At 32.0% G+C, this 18,711-nt stretch overlaps 2 protein-coding genes across 4 annotated transcripts; one reads left to right on the top strand and one right to left on the bottom strand.

Moving 5' to 3' along the window:
* Positions 1 to 30: 30 nt before the first annotated feature.
* Positions 31 to 5,332, bottom strand: LOC8267561 (cytochrome c oxidase assembly protein COX11, mitochondrial). Its single transcript, XM_015724761.3, is given in 7 exon segments — positions 31 to 508; positions 592 to 672; positions 3,765 to 3,869; positions 3,956 to 4,028; positions 4,456 to 4,508; positions 4,747 to 5,020; positions 5,125 to 5,332. Coding segments are annotated over 7 exon segments (1,077 nt in total). The 5' UTR covers positions 5,190 to 5,332; the 3' UTR covers positions 31 to 82.
* Positions 5,333 to 5,371: 39 nt separating this feature from the next.
* LOC8267560 (DNA polymerase eta) lies at positions 5,372 to 13,700 on the top strand. 3 transcript variants are annotated; one of them, XM_048372899.1, is made up of 16 exons: positions 5,385 to 5,583; positions 5,680 to 5,800; positions 5,888 to 5,999; positions 6,152 to 6,298; positions 6,876 to 7,040; positions 7,145 to 7,248; positions 7,425 to 7,544; positions 7,971 to 8,094; positions 8,635 to 8,748; positions 8,889 to 9,104; positions 10,090 to 10,198; positions 10,297 to 10,382; positions 12,065 to 12,113; positions 12,208 to 12,350; positions 12,977 to 13,055; positions 13,150 to 13,700. In XM_048372899.1, the coding sequence occupies exons 1-16, from the start codon at positions 5,508 to 5,510 to the stop codon at positions 13,410 to 13,412; spliced, it is 2,028 nt and encodes a 675-aa protein (XP_048228856.1). In that variant the 5' UTR covers positions 5,385 to 5,507; the 3' UTR covers positions 13,413 to 13,700. The 3 variants fall into 3 exon arrangements, with proteins under 3 accessions (XP_048228857.1, XP_048228856.1, XP_048228855.1); XM_048372898.1 differs by having other exon boundaries at positions 5,390 to 5,583; positions 6,128 to 6,298; XM_048372900.1 differs by lacking the exon at positions 12,977 to 13,055 and having other exon boundaries at positions 5,372 to 5,583; positions 6,128 to 6,298; positions 13,087 to 13,305.
* Positions 13,701 to 18,711: the final 5,011 nt, after the last annotated feature.

Here is an 18,711-nt window from a genome sequence, read left to right as displayed (position 1 = left end):
CCCAAAATAAGCACCTTGAGGCATCCGAAATAGGGGAAAGAAAACAGAGGCTTCATTCTCTCAAAAGAGAAATTGGATACTTCTAATATCTGGTAGTACAAATATCAGCATAAGTTTTAAGGCGAAGAACCTTATTTCCAACTATTTTACATTTATCTAGTGGACAAACAATGAACCGACATTGCATTTTCGTGCATTGAACAAGAATCTTAGTTTCTTTTTTCTCACTTGCAAAGAACTGTATTCTTGGGTAAACGAAGTCATGCCCATCAGCATAAAGCATTAACCCATCCTTTGATACCATCATTTGTACAAAATAAGCATGTGGTCGCGGTTGCACTGTGGTGCTGATCAACAAAGTTTTAGCAGGAAGGATACTCCGGTATGGGCATAAAGAATTAGTCAGTCATTCATCTGAAACCTTGAAAAACGTATAGGATAAAATTATGTTGTTGATTCCGTCCATCCTAGGATCTGTTTCAAATTCTGGGTCAATATAAAAGAATACCTGCGAACACGAAACAGACTATTTAAATCAAGTTACTTGCAAGCTAATGGGGAAGGGAGGTCGGGTGGAGAAACTATACTCACGGGCATGTCAATCTGCTCCCCAGGAAGAAGACGCTGCTCCTCAAAGCAAAAGCATTGTATTTTATTGAAGTACACTGCAGCCTGCAAAGAGTTACAACCTAAATGTTGAATGTTCTGTAGTATTAACATGCAGATACATGAAAGTTATAAATCGACCGAGCAGTTTTTATGGTGCCAAATTTTAGTAGTGTAAATGTGAAAAAGGCCAAAGTGGGGTGGGTTAACTTCTGCCCTCTATACAATCTACTCCTGGTAGACAGAAGTTGCCTATACATTATCTTGATAACTTTTATCATGGGTTAGACAGCACAATTGCCAATCCAATGGGGTTAATATGTAAAATAAAATCCAACATATGTAAATCCGTTTGTGTATAAACCAATTGCAGACACTATTTAACTAAATTAACAATACTCATCTTTACCTGTTTCTACAAACGAGCTCAATTTTTTGCATGACAGGCATGGAAAAGCATAGTGTAAATGCATGGTGAGAAGAACAACTCCAAACAAGTACTTCCAAACAAAACATGTAGTTGATCAAATTGGTTGTTAGCAGGCTTTATTTCTACCATCTATACTTCAAAAAAACATGCAATTTTTTTTCTTGAAGCAACAGTTTACCCTACTGACAAATGACCTGATGCCAATTAGCATTATTAACCATGGGTTTGCAACTAACTCAACAAAGTTTTGCCCTGATAACTGTGGAAGATCACATAAAACTTCAAAAATGTCCTATATTAGATATGAAAACTTCGAAAGCAGAAACTTCTCTGACATCATCAGAACAATGAAGAAAGCAATGACTTTCCCAAGAGAATAATTTAGATTATTAGTAGAACATCACCAAATCAAAGGATACTGAATATTAAAAAAAGTTGGATGATTTCCAACTACTCCTATATTTTCATTCCCATTACTGATTCTCACTTATAAAGAACTATATAGAACTTTGTCACAGATAATTAGAAACATAACTGCACACTCCCCTGGCACTTTAAATCATCCATCTAAAAATGTTAGTTTAAAAACATAATTGTCCAGACCATTCCGCTTAATGTCTATTACTGCCCTTCTTGATCTTTTCTCTTTTTATTTTTATTTTTATTTTTATTTATACATGAGTAAATGATTCTAAATGCCCTTCCATTAAACCTTTATTTGACCAACCTAAAGATAGGAATGTATTACTTTAAACTCCATCAGGACACTTGGTGGACACCCATACATGTTAATTATAAGACATAATCATAGGATTAAGATTGATATACTTATGGGGCACAGATGACAGTAGCATACAGCAGACTCTTGAAACAAACTTTTCAGTATATTTAATTATTAATAGGGTTTCTACTGGCTAAGCCAGGAGATATTGAACAATTTGTTAATCTGAATAGTCCAATCTGATCCAATGACATATCAACCTTGCTGCTTCTTGTCAAAAGTTAACTCAAAAATTGATCGACAGTAACATTCAGCAAAACATCTCAACTGAGAGCTGCAACCTTCCAGACTCTATCAGTTCACTCAGATGAATTTTGACAATTTCCATTAATTGATCACGACTTTTTCTTAATTTTATCATTTTGAGTCTGTTTTTCAACAAAGGCAAAGAAGTGTAACCCATCCAACTCCATAAATTAAAGATAGGGGGAAGACCATCTTCAACATAAACAAAGATGAGTAGCAGATCTAATAGGCACTGGCCAAAAGAGCTTGCCATCACGAGGGATAGACTTCAAGAAGCTCGTCAAACAACACGCAGGACAGAAAAGAAGCAGCCAAGTGAAGGGTTAATGTCATTAAAGCGCATGGAAACAGATAGCATCATTTTCATCTCATTAATTCCTCATTCAAGTATGAAACTAAAAACAGAACAATAATACTTTATGAGAGTAGCTCAAGTTGTGAGATTAGGAAAATGGGTAACAAGAAACAATTTCTTAGTGTACATGACAATAAAAGAGGTTACAGCTGCTACAGATACGGCTATAAAAAGGAGAGATTGAAGCGTGAAGCTGGTATCTTATCGACTACGAAACAGTTTCAATTCTGTCCAGTTTATTGCTTAAATCAATTTTGCTAGAGATATCAGTAGGTAGATCGTAACCACAGTAGAATTCTTCTGAATGATTCAGTTCTTCAAGTTTTATCATTCCAATATTTAGCCGCTCACTTGTGTCTTTATGATTGGTTTCTTCAGTTTCTTAACTAATTATTTAAATCCATTTGTTTGACGCAGAGAAGAGTAATATTGAAGGGTGGATTCCCTAACTTTACTTGGTCACCTGAAACAAAATTTAGAACAAAGAACTGGGGTACAGTAAACCAATCATGAGCCAAGATTCAAGCTTAAGAGACTCTTGTCACAAGAAAGAAGAGAACTTTGACGAAGAAACACTTGGGTTCATTACAAAAGATAAGCAAGTGGAAATTTTCAAGCTTTTGCATTGAAGAATTAGCAGTAGGTGGTTGAAACACAATGTCAAAATGACAAGCCTGCAAGTTTTTCCAAGCAGCTATCCTCCAATAAAACTCATGCAGCAAAATTAATCCTAACAGAATTACTCTTTTGACATAGTAAGAACAAGTTAGAAGACATTTTGGTTTTGCTAAAGTTAAGAGTCCTATTTGTTTCATGCATGCACGGACATGAATATAATATTAAAAAAGAAAAGAAGACCAAAGATGCATGTTAAATTAATCCCCTCATTTTTTTAACCAAATTTATGCACCATACATAAAAGATAACTGTTATCAGCTAATGACTAGGAGTTTAATGCAAGTACAGGTGTAATATAAAATAATTCCTTCCCAAATGATCCAAATTGAATCATAAATTCAACCATTTATAGAATTCTGGATACTAAAAAGTTAATCTGCAGATACAAGTTCATCAGTTAACTATTGTTTGGGTTTTCATATATTCATAAGATCTTTTTACCTCTCATGCTAGTAATAACTCAAGAAAGATAAAAATGGGTCACAGCCACCATTATTTTCAAGAGATCACAGATAAAACATGCTCATGGTGTCTAAGGTAAATACTGAAGGTGAATATTAGGACAAATTCAAAATTGATTTGAAAGTTGCAAAGCAAAAATAATATTTATGTAGAGATAAAAAAAGTTAGTATCACATCCAACATCAATTAAAATAAGAGCATAGTACCTTCATAGGGGTAACATTATATGTAGATACACCAGTTATTGGAGTTTTACTTCGATTTTCCGCTGTATAAAATGCAAGAGCGCTCTCTCCTGGCTTTACCCTTACCTGAAAAAACATTATAGTGAAGAATCAAAATTAACAGGAGAAATCCAGTTAACTGAAAGAAGGTATGTGTTAATGCAAAGGTAAACCTCTCTTTGAGTGGGAATAAACTTCCATGGCATTCCATCAGCCACGTCAGCGTTGAATTGCACCACAATCTCCCTGTGAAATAGAACGACGATATAGGTCATCACAAAACTGCAGGCATAAAACTTAAAGCAAAGAAAGAAAAAAAAAGAAAAGAAAAATTATGGTATCTAGAAATACAAAGGACTAGACATTTGAATAGTAGAAATCCTGAGTTCACTTTTCAATCTAGAATGGAAACAATGGTTCTATTGATACATCAGTTTGGAGCATTAACAAGCTCACAATTAAATGAAGCAAATACAAAAATGATATCAACTAGATCTTTTTTCTTTTTCCTTTTTCTTTAAAAGAAATTCGCATAAGAAGAAAAATATCAAACACCAAAAGGCATACAAGTAAAGCAATCTCAAACTAAAATGTATAGAAGACATTCTCCCTCCAATTATTAAGGAGAAAACAATTTTACATTAGAAAATGGTACAAGAGAAATACTAATAACCTTGTAGCAACCGTTCCTTCTTTACTATGCCTTGCAATCTTCTCTTCAACACTCTACGCAATGAAAATTAAGAAAAAAAGAAACAATTATGAACTATTTGGTCTTGTTTGGACTCGCAGGCATGACTTCATTCCTTTCAAAATGCTCTTTTCTAGCTTTTCCAAACACGAGAATCGACTAAATAAAATTCAATTAAATTTCCCAAACACGAAAAATGAGTAAATTGAGTTCATTTGAATCAAATTCTTGCATTTCAGGTTTTCCAAACACACAGAAAAGAAAAGAAAAGACCTCCCGGCGCTGAACCGTGCCGCCATAACCAGTAGCTTGGCAGAACCTACGATAAAGAGGAACAGCAGCATAGCTGCTCCCAACCATTGCAAATACTAATCCCGTTAGATACATTAGGGTTTTTCTCGATTTCTGTTCTGTTGCATTAGAAGCCTTATTATTATAATTAGCATAATGCCTCTTATGAATAACTTCACATCTTGGTACAAGATTCCGATTATAACTCCCAACACTTTGCCAATAATTTGCAGAACTACTCGTGTTCACTCTGTTGCTGCAATCACACATCAAAATAAATTTAAAAGAAATCAGTTTCAAATGAGACATAAAGAGGGAGTTATATATATATATATATATATATATATATATCAAAATTACCGATTTTGGAGTAAAGATTTGAGTTGAGGGAGTGTTCTAGCTCTAGCAAGACTTGACCATGACATAGTTTTTTTTTTTTCTTTCTGTGGGAATTTTATGAGATCAAAGTTTTGTTTGGGTTCTGAGAAAATGAGAATAGAAAGAGTTCTAACTTCTCCTTACTGTCTGCTATTAGATTTCTGACAAATACGCTGTCGTATGCTTAATAAAAAAATAATAAGGTTTAAAAATGCAACCAAGATCATGTTGCCACGTGGATTTAAAATAACTAAATAAATAAGTAAAACTTAATCAACACAAAAGGGTTACAAGCAGAACACAAGAGGTAATGATTATGGAGGGAAAAAGAAGTTAAAGAAAGAAGAGGAGAGAAGAGAATAAAAATGCCGGTGGCAAGACCCGAATCATCGGATTCAAGAATTATCGCACACGTCGACATGGATTGTTTCTACGTGCAAGGTTTCTTTTTAATGTATTAAAAAAGTTATATCTTCAGTGGGATTGAGTGTTTATGGACTTAATTTGGTTTTTTTTCTTTTTTGGTTCTGAATGTAGTGGAGCAGCGAAAGCAGCCACAGTTAAGGGGTTTGCCCACAGCCGTTGTACAGTACAATGAGTGGAAAGGTGGAGGCTTAATCGCTGTTAGTTACGAGGCTCGAAAATTCGGAGTCAAACGGTAATTTCTAAAATGGCTACTTTTGTTTGATATCAATAATACCCTTTAATTGAGGCTATGTAATGTGTAAAATATTTGGATATTTAGTTCGATGAGAGGTGACGAAGCAAAGGAAGTTTGTCCACAAATTCTGCTGGTTCAAGTCCCTGTAGCACGTGGTAAAGCTGATTTAAATGTTTACCGGAATGCTGGTTCTGAGGTTTGTGTCATTTTCATTATTATCATCATTATTCTTTATGCTATAATGTTTATGATCAGTAATTTACTTTGAAAGTTATGATTTGTTTACTCTTCTTGTATTTGTTGGGTATTGAATTAAACTTACAGGTGGTTTCCATTCTTGCAAGGAAGGGTCGATGTGAGAGGGCTTCAATTGATGAAGTTTATCTTGACCTTACTGATTCTGCGGAAGCTATGTTAAAAGACACTCCTCCTAATAGCTTGGATGTAATAGATGATGAAGTTTTGAAATCACATGTTTTGGGTCTGAAGAATGAGGTATTAGGCAACGCTTTTCAGTTAATGTCTAAATGCTAGTTCTTATTTTCCATATATATGTGGTGAATTTGTATGTGTTAACGTATAAGGTTCTTTTATTAGATTAATCTTCTAGGAACCTTTTATATCTGTGCTCCTGCTGTATCCTTAAAGACACGAAACATTATGCGTCCTTTCGCCACCCTAGCCAACTTTTCTCCTCGCCTTGCTGCCATCTCACCTATTAAGAGCTGAAAACTGCAGGCTGCATGCACGGTGTTTCTCTTTTTTCTTTTTTATCCAGGACTATGAACCAAAAAATATACAAGTACGGAATATCACACGCTCACTCTTTTCATCAAACCACTGCAAATTATAGGTTAAACAGCCACAAAGTTGCTTCTTCTTTTTTGTTTCTCCTTGTTGATCCAAATCTAAGCCTTAAATGTATTGAATTATTACAATACATATATCTTTTGTGCAAAGCTGAGATTTTAAGTTTGATTTAATGCCTTCTGATTATTAGTGGAGTTCCTGCTATTCTTCTGTTTCTTTTCTTACCTAGAATTGTTATACTGGATTTTGGCATTGAGTTCAGAATGGAAATGATGCTAAAGAAGATGTGAGGGAATGGCTATGTAGAAATGATGCTGATCACCGTGATAAATTATTAGCTTGTGGGGCCATTATAGTTGCAGAACTTAGGATGCAAGTTTTGAAGGAGACTGAATTTACATGTTCTGCTGGCATTGCTCATAATAAGGTATGAAAATGTCCTAAATTTCTCAGTGTCTTCTTTTTTGAGTATGATCTTATATCTTGGTAACTAGATGTGATGTCAATGATCTGTATATGAATTTGCTATAGATGTTAGCCAAACTTGCAAGTGGTATGAATAAACCTGCACAACAAACTGTTGTACCTTGCGCATCTGTAAAGGAATTGCTTGATTCATTGCCAATCAAGAAAATGTAAGTTCTTTAATCACATATGTGGTTTCAGGTAACTAAAAATGTTAAGTTGAGATGCGATATGCAACTATGATCATCGGGGCATAGATTAAAAAGTCTTGATCTTCAATTATTTTCTTTCTTTTGAGGTTCATGTGGTTTTCTAAGATGGACTGCAATATTTTATTTGATTGTAGGAAACAACTTGGAGGGAAACTGGGATCTTCTCTACAAAATGAACTGGGTGTGGATACTGTTGGAGATCTCCTGCAGTTTTCAGAGGAGAAGCTACAAGATCGTTATGGCATTAATACTGGGTAAAAGTTTTTATTGTAGGCAAATTGTGTGCTTCAAATTCTCTAATTATAGTGCTTTTTTGCTACATATGTTTAATCAGCTTTGATCAGATGTAAAAACACTGAAGTTGTTTAAGCTTTTGTCCACTTCAGAACCCAAATAGATGGAATTCTTATGCTTTCTTCAACTTAATTTCATGTAGATTTTGAAATTTTTATTGGATATTTTGGCTAAATGTGTCATTCTCTGGTTTTCATTTATTCTCAACCTTGATGACTTTCACTGGCATATTTTTTCATTTCCTTCCCTGTAATTTTTTTAATGCTGAAAGAACCAATCCTGTGGAACAATCCTTAAGCACATTAAGAGGTAGCTTTTCATGTGCATAGCACTCAAATAATTGTCCAAATTAGTGGTCCTAACTCCCATTTTCACTTGCTATCCAGTACCTGGTTGTGGAACATCGCCAGAGGAATTAATGGGGAAGAAGTTCAGGGACGCCTTCTTCCTAAGAGCCATGGTTCGGGGAAGTCATTCCCTGGTCCTCGGGCTTTAAAGACAATTGCTTCTGTGAGAATTTTATATTGATCAAACAATTACATTTATGCACAATGCTGATGTTATTAGCCTCTTAATTCCTGTTAGCAAATGAGGAGTTTATTTGATTTATTGTTTACTGTTAAACTCATACTTGCAAAGCTTGTGGGACTGCGAATTCATTCCAAAAGAAGCTCTTGAACATAGAGTTGAAAATGGTTAGGAGAAGCTTTTATCTTTGACTAAGGGAAGCAAGAAAATGAGTAGAAATTGGATAGATTGAAGCATGTTTGTCGGTTGAGTGATTTCTTTCACTGGAATCGCATTTAAAATATTTTGGTGCTATCATTACTGTTTGTCAAACAATTTCAAGGGCAAGCTTCATTTGCTTTACTTCTATTCTAACATTTACTTGTTCTATAGTTAATTTTCTTTAAAGATTTTTCTTTTTTGGAGTTTGACAGGTATAATTTCTAAAAAGTGATTGTATTTCCTTTTTCCACCTCAGCAGTTAGCTTCATGAACAAAAGTTTATCTAAATCTACCTATGTGCCATATTTTGCTTTTTCTTAGGTTCAACACTGGCTGAATCAACTATGTGAAGAACTAAGTGAACGCCTTTGCTCTGATTTGGAGCAAAACAAGCGGATGGCACACACCCTTACTCTGCATGCTAGTGCATACAAGGTACTTATTTTCTACATGATATATTTATTTAGTTATCCTTTCCCTATCTCAGTTTATCTCCCAATCAAACACCTTAAATATTTGAAATCACTTGCAAAACCTCCATTGCATTTTTGCATGATTAAAAGTTTTTCCTGCAGTCTAGCGACTCAGATTCACATAAAAAGTTCCCTTCAAAATCTGGGCCGTTGAGGTATGGGACGGCCAAGATTCAAGAAGATGCATTCAACTTGTTTCAAGCTGGATTACGTGAATATTTGGGTGCACATGGAGTCAAGGTTCTGGGAAGTCATCACAATGGATGGGGAATAACAGGTCTATCTGTTTCAGCAAATAAAATTATCGATCTACCCTCTGTAAGTTTGATAACTTAGTTTGCCATATATCTGACCTGATGTCTTTTCTAGATTTTACTGGTTTTTAGTCTTCTGCCTATTAAGTTCAGCCCATGCGCATTTTTCTTCATTTTCAACAAGCCAAAACATGCAAATATGCTTCCTATGCAAGGAAAATAGTTTTTGCTTGGCATAATATAATGGTTGCCTTTTGTATTTGTCCCACCAATTACGTGTTCAAGATATAGTTTTATCCATTGAGGATCCACTGACATTGTTGTTGCTAAAGGTCCTATCTTAAGTAAACCTTTCAAAGCTCTGTTTGGATAAGGAACGGGTGTTCTTTGATATTTACAATTCCAGAAATGAAAAGTTCATCACTTAACTTCTCCTGTTGGAAAAAAATTTTAATCTATTGGCAAAGTTGGAGTTGAGATTACTACAACTAGTATTGTCTGTGGCAAACACGTGGAAAGAGAGGACTGTGCACTGTGAAATGGTTGCAGCCACAATTTGAGCCAAGGTCTGCAATGGAAGGTATGGTGGTAGAGATGATGGTGATAGTAGACTGATTCAGCATATATGATGGTTGTAATGCAGTGGCGGGTAGTGCGGTTATTAGTGCTACAGTGATGATGCCAGTGATGGTGCTGTTAATGCTGCCATAGTGATGGTGGCAATGTTAATTATGGTGCAACCACAGTGGATTCAACACTGACAGTGCTTCATTTGTGCTTGAACACATCCAAACTGATGCTACTTTTAAAGCATACCCTTTTCTGAATGAGAGATTAGTAAATTCTATGCTGGTATTTTCTGAATGAGAGATTAGTAAATCCTATACTTAACTGTCCGAAAAATTCTAGAAATGCTTAGTTAATCATATAGTGGAGTTTAAATGGGATTTATAAAATTATCAAGTTCCTCTGCAATTATTTCATTCAAATACAACCCAAATGTCACCTTGAGCAATTGATTTACTTAACACACTGTATGCTGCTAATAGGGAACATCTTCAATCATGAAATACTTTAATGGCCAAAGTTCATTTCACTGTCCTTCAAAGCAAACACCAGATAGCTTCATCCATGATGCTCCACCATCGTCCCCCTCAGGTATTTTCATTATACTGAGTGCTATTATTTTATTTTTTTTGCTATTGTTTTTCTAGTATTTTCTGTGACAATTTGATGAAGGTTTAATGTTAGTTCAGGTTGTGAGAGCTCTGAGATGCAAATTGAATATGGTGTTCCTTGTTTGGATCAACCAGAACAGAAAATCGCTGCTAGCAAAGATCAGGTTTCAGTGCTAGCAATCTCATATTTCTGTTTATTACCTAATGAAATGGCTACCATGATTGTCAATGTCTTAAAAATTCCATTTATACATATACATGGCGAATCCTATATGGTTAGATATTAGTTGACTCAAAAACATGTCGAAAATAGAGGGTCATTTTACATAATCTTTGGACAGCCTGGTTGAATTTGTTAAACACAAGATCGATCAAGTTTTATATGTATTTGGAACTTTCTATATGCAGTTCTTCAATCAGCTGAATTAAAACTTGGGGCCTGTTGTCATCTTGTTGATGTAAAAGTTTGAGAGTTATAAATGTGTAACACCTTCTGTCATCCAAATAAAAAAAAAAATTCATTTACTAGGAACATTTCAACTCCTTTATTTCTTTGTTATGCCATCGTAATATAGTATTGAGCATTTCAAATGCATCAAATCAGCATGCACTGTGTTGGGTATTATATAAGTTTTTGTCTATTATACATTTGGTAAATGATATATTGATTTGCTTCTTTAAATAGTTTACTGGCCGTATCTATAAGTGGCTGAGCCACAGTGGGAGCAATGGGGGAAATGGCCCCAGTGCCGCTTCCCTTGCCAATGGAATATCCTTTTACCCTGTTAGCTTAACTGATAAGCAAATTTCCTCTCATCTTTCATTAGTTCTTTGATAATCATTAGTCATGGAATAGATGAAATTTATTTTTAACCAGATCAAGGAGTTTAACTTAATAAAGTGCTGCAAAAATTAATCTGTCATGTCACCCTTGTTACTAAAAAGAAAAATTACATGGTTCTTATGTTTACTTATATAACTTATAAACTACATGGATGTAGACATATATATAATTTACATCTTATTCATATAAAGTTATATATGTCAATTTCTTCTACAAATTTTTATAAAGTAATAGATAACGAGAGATAAAAGAAAAGTTCTCTATAATAATTTGGACCAGTTTTATGTTATTTATTTGTGATTTTTCATCCCCGCTGAAAATCATTACTGCTCTTGTACGTCAGTTTTATGCATTTAGTTAGTCTAGATATATTGGGGTTCTTTAATTTGAAGATTGAGGACTTCAAATTCAGTTTTGTGTTTGCAGAGTGAAGATTTTATTCCTCTTTTTTTTGCCCTCTTCAGCTTATTGCTCCACTCTTATTGTTAGATAACACAGATAATTCTAAACCAAGCAATTAGGTCTTTCACCATTCCTTCTTGGAAAGATATCCTCTTGATGAATGTGGTAAAAAAATGGGCCCAAAATGGCTATAGCAGAAAATTCATTCATTTGAAGGACTGCCCGCTTATAGTTAGTTTTTGATAACTATTTGACTCGCTTTATTTGACAGTGAGGATAGACTATGAGGAATGATTAACAAATAAAGTAATGTAATATTTTCTCCTTATTTAGGGTTTATGCTTTCATGGTCTGAAATAACTCTACTTATACTGTGTTTTCTATACTTTAAAGTTAGCATATAGCTGGGACTCTGTCAAACTAATTGAATTAATTATGCCGTTGCAATCTGCAAAAATTCATTTTGTTTTAGATGCTTGTATTTATACTTTAACAAACAAACTGCATAATTTTTTCTTTGTTGTGACTTGTAACCATTTTGTTTTTAGAGTAATTATTCATACTAATGCATATGTCAACATGAGGTTCTTCTATTCGCAGGATTCATTTTACTCCTCAGCCATACAAACAAAAGATGGTTTCATGCTTGGTACTAGACAGCCATTGCCCTTAGGTCTTTTATCTTTTTATATTGGAAAATTCTGCTGGTAATTCCTTCAGTGATCCACCTTTTAATATTACAGGTTCAGGGGTTCATTCAGGGAGTGAAAGTTGCTCAGGACTAACCCAAAGTAACTCCAAAGGATGTTTTCCTGGGGATGAGTTCAGGGCTACAATGCCCAGCCTTGTGCACAAGGAACAGAAAAAAAATGCTGTGAGAGACAAGGTAAATTTGTCCACTTGCTTACAGCTCTTTCCCTTAATTCCACCATATGAGCTGCTGTCAGTTAAGGCTTTCTTTTTTCGGATTCCTTTCAATTTGTGGTGTTTTTGGAGCATGTGAGACGATTAATTAATAGTAGGCATGTGGACAACTAAATTATTGTTCTTTTAACTAGATTGAAATCTATTAGGTTGTAATGCATTCAAAACTTAACTTTTGTTTAGGTCTGCTGTCATATGCAGTCCCTTCATTGTCATTCGGTTTTTGAGACTGGGATTAGTTTTTTTTTTCTAATTTTAATAGGTGGTAGTACTCATGTTCGTATGTCTTGGACGGGTAAAATGTTAAAAGCAAAAAGAATCTTGAACTAGGAAAATATTGAATAGTTTTGCATTAGTCCAGAGGTTATAGTATCTTGAAAGTTCAGCAAAAACAATGTAATGTATGCATCCACATGTATGAAAGATGCTAACATAATGTATATAATTCCATTTGCTCATCATACTGTATCTTGTTTTTTGGTTTAGCGCCTGCATTTGCCGAGTTTGTCTCCGTATGAACGTCTGTGGTTTTGAATAAGTATTTTCTTTTTCCTTTTCTTCTCTATTTTCTTTGCTGTGTTGAATCAGGGAACAATCTTGGAATTTTTCAAGAACTGTAATCCCTCCTGCTCTTCATCAAAACTGGAAAGTATTGACAGGGTTCGAGGTACTATATTCCTAAACCTTTGATTTTGTAGGATCCAGCTTCTGGGTTGTATCCTTTATGCTGGTTCTCATCCTGAATGAAGAGCTGAATTTAGGTTCAGAAGTAAACCTAGTTGAGCTGGGAAAGGAGAGCCTTCTTGCAGAGCACAGGGCAAATTATGACAGGCATAATTTAACTCAGAATGCAGAGAGGGAATCATGGAACTACAAAATTGATGAGATTGACCCGTCTGTGATTAACGAGTTACCACCAGAAATTCAAGATGAGGTTCGGGCTTGGCTCCAACCTCACAAGCGTGCCAGAATAGTTAAAAAAGGTGCTACCATTGCCCATTATTTCTCACCACCTAAAACATGAACAAATGACATGTCATAGTCAGATAGTGTACCTTGTATCTGTATATAGGGAATATCATATCTTGTATATAGATTCTTTTACTTATGGATAACTAAATTAGACTTGGAACCTCAAAATCAAAGTTTCTTGAGGTTAAATCCATGTCTGACATCTTATCTACATATATTCTTTTATGTGCGATTTGTGATAGGTTGCAACATTGTGTCTTGTTACTGAAAAAAAATATGGAACTTGTATCATGTAACTTGGAGTTAATTGCCTTTGTAATTAAGCTTCTGTATTATTTCATTTTTGGTGCTAAATTTTAATTTGTATCATTTTAGTATCTAAACTTCAATTATAGTATCACTGAGCGCTAAATTTAAGTGATTTATTGCTTATATAGCACTCATTTAATATTTAATTTATTCTAAATTATGAGTCTCACTGATCTTAGTCCCACTCAAAATTTAATTTTTAATCCGACTTTAAAAATTATATTTCATGTGTAAAAAATAAATATAATTTTAATTGTTGGGCTAGAAGTAAAATTTTAAGAGGGAGATGATCAGGATTAGCAGGATCTATGATTTAAAATGAATTAAACATTGCCACATAAGTAATAATTAGCTTGAATTCACTTTTAAGTATCGACTTTCTTCTTTATACTCTAGATTCAATTATATTTAAATTAAAATGCTTAAATCAAATAATTGATATATGTATATTATAAAAAGAGATAAAAAGATAAAATTAAAGGTGTTTTAATTTACCTTTTGTATATTAATTATTTTAAGAAAATAAGTGTATTATTTAATAATTAATAATAAGACTTTCTTTTTGTTATTTATATCAAGGCATGAGTGGGGACTGTAATCCCACTTAGATTTTGAATTTGGTATATATATATATATATAAAGATTGGCTCAACGCCCTTTATAGCCCTAGTTTTGGCACTTTATAATATATAAATATATTATAAAAATTATTTTTCTTGATTTTACTTAAATTTCATGTTCAAGTTCAGAAAGTAATTTCATAGCTAAACTATTTAATCCTTCTTATGATATGGTTGAAAGAAAATAAAGTTTTATTTATTTATTTTGGCTAAACTTATTGTGATGAGCATGGTTATTGTTATTCTATAAATTATCCGTCCATTTGGAAAAGAATTTATTTTTTTTTATAAATCTTAATATCTCAAATGGCGTTTTTATTTCTCTATTTATAATTTCTTTTACAATTTTAATTTTGAAATAAATCTAAACCATCAATATTAAAAAACATGCTATGTTTTAGAAAGTTTTTCAAAATTAAATAATTTTTCTTCAAATTATCAATATCAAGCAATTTTAACATTAAAACATCAGATAGCTACGTTTGTTTTTTTTAGTTTAAGATATCTTAACAAGTTACCAAACAGATTATTAGTTTTAATTATTACTCTATAAATTAAAATTATTTAAAATCTTAATAAAATTAATAATTATAATACATATATATAAGTATGAATGGGAGCAGAAATTATCGAATTAACTAAAATATCTTTAGAATTAATTAATAAGTTTTAGTCTTATCTATCCTAAGTCTACATGTGATTAATTTAGTTTTCTAACCCTATTAGGACTAATTAGTTATTAATCTAATATAATTCTAATCCTATCATAATTTCATATATATTCTTAATCTTATAAGAAACTGATGAATTAGTATATCACACTATATATACTTATAATGGCGTTCAAATAACTCAATATAAATTTTTACAAAAATTGAACACGAGAAGTTAGAAAAAATAGGTACGATACTTTTAATTTTATTTTATTGATATTTTAATTCATGTTATTATTGTTATTATTATTATTGCAAGTAAATTACTTCATATGGTAAATATTTTTATATGCCAAATTAATTATCCATCAAATATTGTTAATGTTTTGCTCCTTTTTTTCATGAAAATATGAAATTCATCTCTTCTTATATTTTTTCCTTATTATATTTTCTTTGAAAAATAAAAATTCTATTTTTATTTAATTATAATAATATTACTATTAGAAGTATTATATTATAAAATTAAGAATTAAAGAATTATTTAAAATTTTTTCATATTTCTTTTATTAACATGAAAATTATATTTTAATGTTTTTATTAAATAATATTAAAATAACATAATCAAATTATTTTAAGAAAATAAATAAAAATTACTATTCAACTAAAATAATTTTTTTTGATAAATAATAATTTTAATAAAATAATATAATTCAATAAAATAATTATATAAAGCTTAGTATTGAGAATGAGCCATTTAATCAAAGAAAAGAAAAAATTAGAATATTCTATAATTTTATGTAAATTTATTTGAAGTCTAATTATTCATTAAATTTGTAAAAATATAATAACACATGACAAAAAACACTTAGTCTAACAAGTTTTGAGAAGGGTTTTCGGGATAAGAGAGAGGATAGCAAACAAGTTTTGACGGGTTTACAGTCGAGTTTGGCTGAAAGTATTTGCCCAGCTGTGCCTCCTGCATTCTGGATTTTCTTCCTTAATCCGTAACGTAACGACTGGCCGGAAAGAATCACCTTTAAAGGAAAGTCTTAGGTCGGCCTCCGGTTGGAATGAAAACCAAGCTTTATAAGCACGGTCTCTAAGATCTGAGTGTCCATGCTAAGCATAATAAACGGAAAAGATGGAAAATTAAACTTCCCCATCACATGTCTCCTATTCGATCACACAGCAAACTCTTTTGCATGCCTTATTTAGGTTTTAGTTTCTAATGGGCTATAAGAAGATGACCCCGTAGTGTCACGAACAATTCATTCTTGGGTGCATTCAATGCCCAATACTTATTATTATACTTCATGGCGGGCTATATCATGGTGTGGTAAGATTTTCCTTTTTAACTTATTTGTTATCTTGACAACACACGAAACTTCCATGGCATTTCTCAAGTTCGTTCAAGCTACTGTCCATGTTATTGTTTAAATTACTATTCATTGTCACTATTCACTTTATGATTCACCTAACCCTCAAGCAGTCTGAATTAATCAGCAAAACTATTGACAGGTAGATTCAAACATTTGAAGCTCGAGCATGGAGGATTGATAACGGAAAACAATCAAGAACTAATGATAGTATAGATGCATGTATATTAGCTTTTCAGTCGAAGTGTTAAAATTTTAGTAAGAATTAAAGAAAGCTTCCAATTTGAGTGGGGCCAATACTCCACAAGTATGAACTCAGATTAGATGAGAATAAAAATAAGACGCAGGAAATTTGGTAGAATATGGAAGACTTTGCCAATTTGAATTTAACTCGCTAAAGATGGACACAGGCGTGACCTCGCGTTACATGACGAGGCTCCGCTCCCTTCGCGCGGGTAAAACCCCCCGAAGAAACAGCAAAAGAATAATGATAAAACAAGTGGGCAGTAGTTTCCTCGCATTATCGTTCCACGTGATAAATTATTATTTTTTCACTTTTTTTGTCTAAACAATTCATAATTATCTACCAGACTTTTTATATATATACTATAATGAATAGAGATCGATATATAAAGATTTATATTTGAAATTGGATGGTTGATTTATATTTAATTATTTAAAATTAATAAATATATATATTAATTATTTATCGATTGTCAAATATTATATGAAGTAATTTTAAATATACCAATAAAAATAAAATTTGTAAGCAAATTGACTTGTCAAATTTCCATTGAAATAGGATCCACACAAGAAAAAACACTTGTCATTCCTTGATTGTTAGAAACATTCTGAAAATGTTATGAGTCAAAATATGCCCTTTAAATTAAATTTTGAATTAGGGGATGTTAGTGAAGGGAGTGGTGATGCCATATGTAAAAAGAAAGAAACTCATAAAATATTTATTTGGTTGAACTAATAGCTGATAAATTAAACCGTTCGGTAAGATTTTATTAATGGTTATTGTTAGTATGTTAAATGATCATTGAAAGTATAATTTATCGTTAAATATATTTTATTATATTATATTATGTTTAATGATACAAATTAAAAAAAGTAGCTTATAATAATTAAATATATATATATATATATATATATATAATAGTCTTATATTTAAATAAGTTATAAATTTTTACCATATTCATTATTAACATTTAACATCACATTTACTTTTTATAACTATTTATAATTAATATTTTTATAGAAATATTTTTCATTAAAAAACAATATGACATAGCTTTATAAAATTTTATCACCTAAATCTCATGAAAAATTTAGACTTCTTTATATATATATATATATATATATATATATATATATATATAAAGTCAGATATTATCTCTAAGTTTATCAATTGTTTACCTAAGCAACGGAAGAACCAACTCAATCTCACTAATTCCTCTGGGCAGTCATCAACACAAGATCCCTAATTGAAGAGAATCAGACAAAAAATGGCAGAATTATTTTCTATGGTCCAAGCTTTACCCATCAAAGGAGAGCAGTAGGCTGCCCTTTCTCCAACCACCCCATCTACTCCTTTGCTTCTACTATCACTAATCCCCAAAATGGCTCAGGTTCTTGAGATTCTCGGGGAAAAAGAAAGGGGTCCGTATTAAAATTCAAGCATCCAAAAGGAGGAGTGCAGTGTGTCTGTCCTTGACTTGCATTCTGCTGGAATTAAATGTTAGGATATTTTTTAAAGGGATAATTATATTTTTAGTATTTAAATTTATTAGAAAATAATGATTGAATTGAATTTTTAAAATTAATAATTATGATAATTTATAAAAGTTAATAACTTAGCAGGTGACAAATTATAAATACTAATATAAATTTTTTTAATATTAAAATGAGATAAAAAATATGTGATAACGATGTGTTCAAAAAATAATAAAATGATAAATTTATCTATCATATAAAAATATGTTTTTACCAAATTATTAGAATTTTATAGTATAATGAAATATTAAGATTTATGAATTGGAGATTACAGATTAGAATTACTAAATTGAGGATTGGATTACTAGATTTCTATTAGTCTATTGACATTCTTTTATGTAATGGTTCTGATACAAGCAAAGATCACCGTCACCCTGATAGTCTTTTCTTTAGAATAGAAATAGAGAGAGCGAAATAAAAGATGAGAAAAATAAAGGATAGAAAAGGAGAGTTGAAGGAAAGAGATTTAAATAACGTATATAAGATAAAATTTACTTTAAAATTATATCACTAATGAATTCATTTAGAAAAAAAGAGTTGAGGGAAAGAGATTTAAAAAAACGTAGATAAAATAAAATTTACTTTAAAGCTATATTACTAATGAATTCATTTTA

This window comes from Ricinus communis, chromosome 4 (genome assembly GCF_019578655.1).
Source record: "Ricinus communis isolate WT05 ecotype wild-type chromosome 4, ASM1957865v1, whole genome shotgun sequence".
In the NCBI taxonomy this organism is placed as follows: Eukaryota; Viridiplantae; Streptophyta; class Magnoliopsida; order Malpighiales; family Euphorbiaceae; genus Ricinus; species Ricinus communis.
Note: the sequence above shows the minus strand (reverse complement) of the source record. Positions and strands in the feature narration are given on the sequence as shown.